Source organism: Herpailurus yagouaroundi, unplaced genomic scaffold (assembly GCF_014898765.1).
Source record: "Herpailurus yagouaroundi ecotype Mexico unplaced genomic scaffold, PumYag 196, whole genome shotgun sequence".
NCBI classification, from domain to species: domain Eukaryota; kingdom Metazoa; phylum Chordata; class Mammalia; order Carnivora; family Felidae; genus Herpailurus; species Herpailurus yagouaroundi.
In genome coordinates this window covers 35,182,389-35,190,788 of record NW_024412427.1, presented here as the reverse complement: position 1 = coordinate 35,190,788, position 8,400 = coordinate 35,182,389, and the positions used below count along the sequence as shown (strand labels likewise).

Genomic DNA, 8,400 nt, shown 5'->3' with positions numbered 1-8,400 from the left:
CCCCCCCCATATCCCCTCCCCTTCTTACTCCCCTCCAGTATCACAGGCTTCTTGGCTCCTACTTGGCAACAATATTTTCACTATCTTCCAGGCAAACCAGGCATAGTACAGAGCACTGGCCTGGATGGCTCCCAGTGTTAAAGAAATATTATTCTGACACTTGTTAAAATGTTATAGAAGACATTACAATAGGGGTCAAGATTATCCAAATAAGAGAGAAAGATTGAGCTCAACTCTGAAGACAGCAAGAACAAATGGGTATTTACAGCCAAGGTTTGGGGGCAAGAGGAGGATTTTTGCTACATTGACCTAACTGGACTCTTGCAAATGACTTAGACATCAAAGGTGGGGGTGATAAACTTGAACACATGTCAAGGTAGGAGGATTCTCACTAGAACAGGGTTAGCAGGCCAGCTGGGCAAGACCCAGGCTTAGTGGAGAGGCAGCTCAGAGGAGCTTCACTAAAGCTGGGTCTGTTCTTGTCACTAGGTCCAGCTACTCTGTTACTGGCAGAAAGGGGAGCCAGGGAGCACTGTGGAGAGGGCAGGGCTGCCCTCAGTGGCTTCAAGGTCAAGATCCAACGCCCAGTGCACCAGTTTCAATGCTATCCCAGGCAGGATCAAGAATCCCTCTGCTGCCCTGTGCAGATTTCTACAGGAACTGGAATTCAAGTTTGCACAAACACTGAGAACAATGTCAGAGCAGTAACCACACCACAGAATTGGAAAGGAAACTGACCACCCAGATCTGCCAAGGGAATTGCTCAAGCCCACTCAGATCCATCCTGTTTTCCTTGTGGCCAGGGCTGAGGCCCAGAGAGACTCCAGAGCACCCAAAGGTACAACCCTGTGTCCCTGGACTCCCTGTCCCTGCCTCCTTCCTCTTGGCTGGTGCTGCAGACAGCAGAGCTTCTCTGGTAAGTGTGCTCCTTGTGAAATTAAATGGTAACTTGCAATGTAAAGCAATGGGGACTGTTTACCTGATGGACCCTGGGCAAAAGCTTCCAAAAGATTCTCTGTCTCCTTATTAAATGCAAAACAGATATTGGCCATTGCACTGTCTCTTGCCTCTTTCTACAGGGGCTGCCAGCAGGCTTTCCCCACCCTCAGAAGATAACCACTCCTGCTCAGAAGTATCTGACCAGGGCAGCCCTCTCTTTCCCTGCTCTGTGAATCTCCTCCTTTCTATATAACTAAAAGAGCCTTTGACCACTTCCTGCAGAAGATATACTGGAGCCCAGACCTATACAGTCCTGAACTGGGGGCTCTGTTAATCCATACGGTGCCCAGCAGATGATGTCCTCTCAGTATCTCTCCTGGATCTTGGCCAGACTTCTTTTCCTTTAGGTTTCAGCTGAAATGCCTCTCTTCTCCAAGAGGTTTCCTTGGCCATACTTAGTAGCACCTTTCTCTATCAAACCCTTCTATTTCACTTTCAACAGAGCACGTATCATGCCCTGATCCTAATTACTGATCATTGCCTCCCCACCCCACCCCCACACACCCTAAACCTGTACTGTGCAACATCACAGCCACATACATTCATTTGATCATGGGATGCTTGAAATGGGACCAGTCTAAATTGACACCTGCTCTGAGTGTAAAGCATACACACAGGATTCCATATACTTAACATACACACAAAGATACACATAAAATATCTCATTAAACAATTGCCAGTGTATGTTGAAATAATATTTTGGATATATTGGGTGAAATAAAAAATAGTAAGCTTAAACTCACCTGTCTTTTTACTTTTAATGTATTAGAAAATGCAAAGTCACACACGGTTCACATTGCATCTCTATTGGGCAGTTGCCCTCCGACATGTCCAAGGCTCACTAGCCCGTCCTCAACGTACAAACCCGAGACCTCGTGGCCAGAGAAAAGTCCCAAAGATTTATCAGTTGAATAAATAAATGAACTGTGAAAAAGATAACCCAATGACCTTTTTCCAAATAAAGGTTAATTCATTTATGTTTTGCAAAAGAGTTCCTCAGAACAGAAGGGAGACAGGCTCTTCCTTTGTCTCCGTCCTAAACCTCCCCCCACTCTGGGGATTCCTAGACTGAGATGCAATGCTCAACCCCCAGGAAGCCAGAGCGCTATTTCCCCCTTCACAGGAGACAGGGCTGGGGATTACAAGCACTGCAGGCTCTGGGAGGAGTGACACCTTCTGCAAGACCGCAGTGAGCTAGGCTTGGGAGCCCTCCGTCCAGAGCAGGACTTAGGGCTGGCTGGGTGGAGCTAGACTCAGGGACAGGGCAGGCGCGATGGGAGGAGGACTTAGGTGGAAGGAGAGAAGCTGAGGGGCGGGGCTGGAAGGGCCAAGGCTAGCACACTGTAGAGGGGCGGGATTTAGATGGAGGAGAGACGCTGAGAGGAAGGGCGGAGCTTGGGGGAGAGAAAACGAACCTAACCCGGAGCATAAGGCCAAAAGTGCGGTCAAAGGGGCCCGAACTAAGGCTAGAGGGCTGGGACTGCCAAGGAGGCGCTGGGTTAGGGAAGTACAGGAAGTAGAGGCCGGACCCGGGAGCAGAGTCTGGACTTCCGCGGAGGGGGAGGGGGAGGGGGGGGTGGGGTGGGGTAGGTGGGGGCGGAAAAGGCGGAGCCTGGGAGGACGGGAGGCCCAAGGGTGGGGCTGAGGGAATAAAAGCGCGGCGGCCGGCTGGGTGCTGCTTATCTACGTTGGATCACTTCCTACGGTATCCTGTGCGCGAACACACCATGGCCGGGTCCTTGCGCACCCCGCTGTTCCTGCTAGCCGCTGTGGCCCTGACTCTGGCCCTGGCTGTGAGTCCCGGGACCGGCAGGAGAAACAACAAGTCTGCACTGGTGGGCGCCCCGTTGGACGCCGACGTTAACGAGGAGGGCGTGCAGCAGGCGCTGAACTTCGCCCTCAGCGAGTACAACAAGGCGAGCAACGACGCGTACCACAGCCGTGCGATGCGGGTGGTGCGTGCCCGAAAGCAGGTGCGTACGAGCCGGGCTGTGGGGGCTGCGCGGCCCTGAGTAGAGGGCGCGGCTGCCTGACGTCACCAGCAAGGACCCTATCTGCCGGCCCAGCGTCTTGAGTCAGTCTCCGAGCCCCTAGGGGTTGGGCGGGGACTACAGACGTTCCCTTGCATCTCAGAGGGCGGTGTCCCATGTCTCTCTGGTCCCTCACAGCCAGCCCTCCGCCTGCATGTCTCCGGGAGTGCTAGGGACCCCGGTGGCACACTGGGTCACTCCCATGGCCTTCATTTCAGGTTTCAAGCTCCAAGTCTGGCCAGAAAGCTGTGGTGCGGGGGTCAAGGCCCCTGTCCAGTCCTACTGTGTCCATGCCCCAGCCTCACGGGACACGGGGGCCCAGTGTGAGCTGTCACTAAATGACCACGAGCAAAGGAAAATCAGACCCCATGCCCAGCTGCCCTCCTGGCTTTGCCACTAAAGGAGTTTTTTAATGCACTTTTTCCTTTTAAGTTTAACTTTTCAGACTTACAGAGCAGTAGCAAAAATAGTGCATAAAATCCTTGTAGATTCTACAGCTAGATTCCTTGTATGTTAAAATTATGCCATTTTGCTTTCCAGTAGGCACATACATGTGTGTACGGGGATACATGCATTTGTGTTTTTGAACCTTTTGAGAGTGAACACTTCTCTGTGTATTTCCTAGAAAGGGCATTTTCTGAGGAGCGCACAATAACACTTTGGAAATCAGAATCAACACTGACAATTATCTAAAACTCAGACCTTACACAAATGTTACTGGTTGTCCTACTGATGTCCTTTATGGCCCAGGCCTGCCAGATCATGTGGTGCAGGCACTGTCTTGCAGCCTCCTTTACTCTGGAGCATTCTCTCCATCTATGACCTTGGCATTTTTGAAGGGTCCAACCAGTTGTGGTGCACACTGGGGCTCAGTTTGGGTTGGCCACATGTTTTCTTGAGATGATTGGGGCCATGCAAAAGTGACCTGTTCTCCTCTGAGTCTCCTCTCGATAGATGCCACTAAACTAACCTGGCCTCTATGTCCTCATCCTGCAATGGAGTTTGGGGCCCACGCCAAACATCCTCCCTCAGCACCCAGAGGTTGTCAGCAAACGCAGATGGGTCAGTGAGCTGGCCTGTGGTACCCAGTGCATCCCAGAGCAAAGGGTCTGGCATATGAATTCAAATATGTCCTGAGATACTGGAGGAAAGGCTCCTGGAGGGTTGCTTCCCTCCACAGGTCACGTCCATGGGGAGCAGCCTCTCGTGTGTGCCATCACATTCCCTAATGATGTTGCCCCATCATCGCCAACATCCAGAGGCAGTTGAGTGGATTGCTCCTGACCCCTGCCTCTGCTAGCCTGTCCTGGAGTTCTGGTCAGATAAAGAACATAGCCATGGGAATCCAGAGAGGGGTGGGAGGAGTGTGAGGAAGGGGCACTGTGGCTCTGCGGCTCTGTGTTCATCCTCTAAGGAGGGTAAGGATTTGGGCCAGCTGGCTTGGGGTCCATTTGAGAGCAGAATAGAGCCTCACAGCAATGAAAGCCTGGTAGTGCATGCCAGCATTTAGGACCCATGCACCTTCTCTTAAAACTTCAGAAGGTGGGCCCAGAACAGACCATTTCTCCTCCTGTAGCATTTGGCTGGCACTGTGTCCTTTAGATGGGACATGTGCTCCCTGTTCACTAGTTTGCCCCCAGCCTGCCCCTCTCCAGTGTGACACTAGCTTGGCGCCACAGCTCGCTGGGGTAAGTGACAGGAGAGAGATCATGGGACCTGCTTATGGTTCTACCAGGTAGGATGTGGATCCTGGTCTCGGGCTGCCGTGTTTCTCCAAGTTCTAAGGAGGCCTGTCTGTGGGATGCCATGTGTGAGGACAAGGTTTGCCTCTATCCTGCAATCTCCAGTGTAAAAGACAGGCAGGTGTATGACACACTTCAGAATTATTTCCGTCAAAAATCACACTTAAAATATAGACATTCCAGGATCAGTGTTTTATTGATTGGCCTAAACTGTGTGTGTGTGTGTGTCTGTGTGTGTATGATTGAGAGAGAGAGGGAGGCATGTCATTTCTTACTGTGAAATAAAGGAATAAATAAACCTTTGTTACACTGAGGTAATTTGAATATCTATGGGGTTGATCCTATTAATTGGAATTTAGCTTAATTGCACCCATCACATGACTGTCTTTCAGAACCGAATCTACTCTGTTTGCTCCAGCTCAGAGCCCTCACTGTGGGCTTAGTTCCTGCCCTGGCTCCTGGCGCTGGAGTTTATTAGCTGACTCTGTGCTGGCTCCCCAGAGTGTGCCTTCTCTCCTGAACCCAGTTAACAGAATTTTGGACCCTGGCTTCCACCTTCCATCTTCCTGCTTCTCCTCCTGCCAGGCTGCCTGAGACCTTCTGGAGCCCCTCTATGAACAAGTTACAATGAGAGTCTGGGCACAGCAGCTGGGCCAGCCCTCAGGAGGTGGCTGTGGTTTCTGGGATACCTGCTTTGGCAGCAGTGAATGCTGGTGTAAGGGCCCAATAGCAGGAAGGTAACTTGTGTGAAATTGGGAGGTATTGTAAACAAATCCTGCTCTCCCGGTATGCAGGTCGTGGCTGGGATGAACTACTTCTTGGACGTGGAGATTGGACGAACCAGATGTACCAAGTCCCAGCCCAACTTGGACACCTGTCCCTTTCATGACCAGCCACACCTGATGAGGGTATGTGCCTGGAGGAGGCAGCCAAGCACGGCAGAGGGGTGGGGGTGAGCCTATGCCTGTGGGATACATCATGTGTGATTGCTGGGGGTGGGGGTGTGCCAGTGTTGGGTGCATGGAATACATGTATGTGCACATGACTAATTTCACTTTCTAAGTGGGTTTTAGCTGGTGAATAGGGGGCACCATGTATGTGCCTGTGGGATAAGGAGCAGCTGTGGGGTGTTTGCTGGAGAGAGAGAGAGAGAGAGGAAGAGAGGTAACCCCTTAATCTCAGCACCAGCCACCTGAACGGATTAGAGGGAATCAGAGGCCTATATGCAGCCAAAACCCTCTGGTGCTGCCCTCCCCACCAAATACTAGTCTCCCTCCTGGGTCTTGGCCTCTGGGGAAGGCTGTGTACTGCCCCCATACCTTCCCCATTCCCTGCAGCTTTCCTGTGTTTCCTGAACTCTGATCCCAGCCCCTGGGTTCTTCCCTCTGCACCTGTCCTAGTGCTGGCCCATTGGAGGTCAGGGAACTTGGGGGCAGTTCCCTGTCCCTTTGGGGCTCTGGAGCCTTCCACAGGCTGCTCCTTAAAGGAATGTGCAGGAGGAACGAGTTAGTGGAATCCTGCTTGTTGGAGGTAAGGGACAGGATCCCATCTCTTGGACTTCAGGGATGGGCATGGTGCCTGAGAAGTCACTGCAGAGCCCTGCTTAGTGTGCTGGGGCTCTGCAAGGTGGGGGTTGAGACTCTTGCCACTGTTCTTTACCTGCTCTTCTGACATCTCGAGGCTGGACTTGTTCCTTTTGCACTGTAACCCTAACTATCCCTCTCTTTTCCCTTTCACAGAAAACGCTCTGCTCTTTCCAGATATACACTGTACCCTGGATGGGCAAGACATCCCTGGTGAAGTCCAGCTGCCAGGATGCATAGAGGACCCTGTGACAGGCTGGGTTGCTCTGACCCCCTTCTCCCACCCCGCTCCCCCCTTGTAGAACTCCTAATCCTTGGAAGGGTGGCCCTGTCCAGGTGATGTCCCCTCAGTGTGCTGGTCCCAGGAGACAAATAGAAAAGGGTTCTGGGGCATTTTCTGAACAGCTAAGTGACTGTAACTCCTTTCTTTTAATTGTTTTCCAAATGTACCAGTATGTAGTGCACTTGTTCTGCTCTATCTTCATCAATAAAAAGTAACATCAGCTATCTCTTGAGTTATTTTCTGTCTTGGGAATATACATATAAAAAGGATTTGGGCAGTGTCTTTATGAAGAGTTCCTAGTCCCAACTGATTTTAGAGGATAGGCAAGGATCTGAGAACTGACAGTTTCCCCGGGGTGTGTGGGGGGTGGGTGGGGGGGCGGTGGTGGAGGCATGCTGCCACTTTGAGGGATGATTGAACCAGGAGCAGCCTGGGAACCCAGCCCTTAGCTGTAGTGACTCCTGGTAATCACAGAGGAGAGGAGGGAAACTAGGCTGCTGATCCTGAAAACTTGGCTGCTGTGTTTGAAAAGAATTCAGATGGTGAGCAGGAATGGGCAGGAGGGAGGGGTCAGATGGAGCCCATAGCCCAGGGCCACCCTGAGTAGGGATCTGCCAGGTAATAGATTTCAACCACATGTGCTGAGTTCAACACACTCCTGGGCTGATTTTCACTAGTCAAGTTCTCTACAGACTAGATAAATGATTTATGTCTACTTCTTTCTACAAAAGACTACAAGGCACCTCCAGTAGACAAAGACAAAGTATTATGTGTGTATGTAACTATTGGGGAAATTCCAGTCAGAATCAAGGTCAGAATCCAGAGTGAGATGAGACTGAAAGTAACACCTTCTTCAGATATATTGTGGGAAGTAGTTTGTAAATGGTTTTACACCCTGCCCGTTTTCTGGGGTCCCATTTAAAGTAAGTCCTTGTGTAGTAGAGTTTCGTATAAGGGTTGTAGAATTGAAACCATAAACTGGATTGACATAGAGTGGGCTTGCTTCTTAGTCTGAAGACAATGTAATTAACCGGGAATGTTACCCTTAGTCCACCATGATTCTGTAGACTAATGGATACCTTAGGACCCCAAAATAGAAATGATCTAGTCCTAAACAAAAGAGAACCAAAAGCATACCCCACTCCCTGCACTGTCCTTATATTGACCGTTTCCTGCAAAGGGGTGAAGCCCTCTCAAGGGGCTAGTAATGTTGGGGCCATGTTCCCCAAATCTTCCACACACACCGCAGCATGAATGATGATCTGGCTGGCTCATTGCCATGAACACAGAGGGTGAAATGACAAAGGGGACCCACCCAGATGGTCCTGAGTGCCAGCACCCCAGGGGCGGCTGCTGTACCCAGCAAAGGCAGAACTCAGCACAGTGCTGGGAAGGAGTGGGGATTGTCCCCATCCTGTGTGCCTCCTCCAGGTGATTAGATGGGCCCCAACAAGATTATGTGCCTTGTCTCATGTTCACCATTATGGAAGAAGATGCACAATTGCTAAGAGAATCATTTGAAATGCAGTTCACAGTGCACATTGCCCGTGCACCACTGTCTTTTATGTAAATTTTCTCAACACTTGTCAATTGCAGCTGGGCCACCTGGAACACATCCTTCTACTTTGGACTGAAATAAAGATACTGTGACACCTGTTTGCCAAATGGCCAATCATGTGTGAGACAATAAGTGTGAACTCTGCCAGCACCAGTCATAATTCTTTCAAAACAAGTTATGAAACCATGGGTTTTTGCTTCCATAA

General features: G+C 50.7%; 1 protein-coding gene across 1 annotated transcript; it reads left to right on the top strand.

The window, feature by feature from the left end:
• The first annotated feature begins 2,644 nt into the window (after positions 1-2,644).
• On the top strand, positions 2,645-6,861 carry LOC121012572 (cystatin-C-like). The gene is made up of 3 exons (XM_040447879.1): positions 2,645-2,972; positions 5,566-5,679; positions 6,511-6,861. The coding sequence occupies exons 1-3, from the start codon at positions 2,727-2,729 to the stop codon at positions 6,592-6,594; spliced, it is 444 nt and encodes a 147-aa protein (XP_040303813.1). The 5' UTR covers positions 2,645-2,726; the 3' UTR covers positions 6,595-6,861.
• Positions 6,862-8,400: the final 1,539 nt, after the last annotated feature.

Coding starts and splice junctions, on each gene's coding strand:
- LOC121012572 (XM_040447879.1), top strand. CDS start 2,727: ATGGCCGGGTCCTTGCGCACCCCGCTGTTCCTGCTAGCCGCTGTGGCC. Junction 2,973..5,565: donor TGGTGCGTGCCCGAAAGCAG/GTGCGTACGAGC, acceptor CCCGGTATGCAG/GTCGTGGCTGGGATGAACTA. Junction 5,680..6,510: donor ACCAGCCACACCTGATGAGG/GTATGTGCCTGG, acceptor TCCCTTTCACAG/AAAACGCTCTGCTCTTTCCA.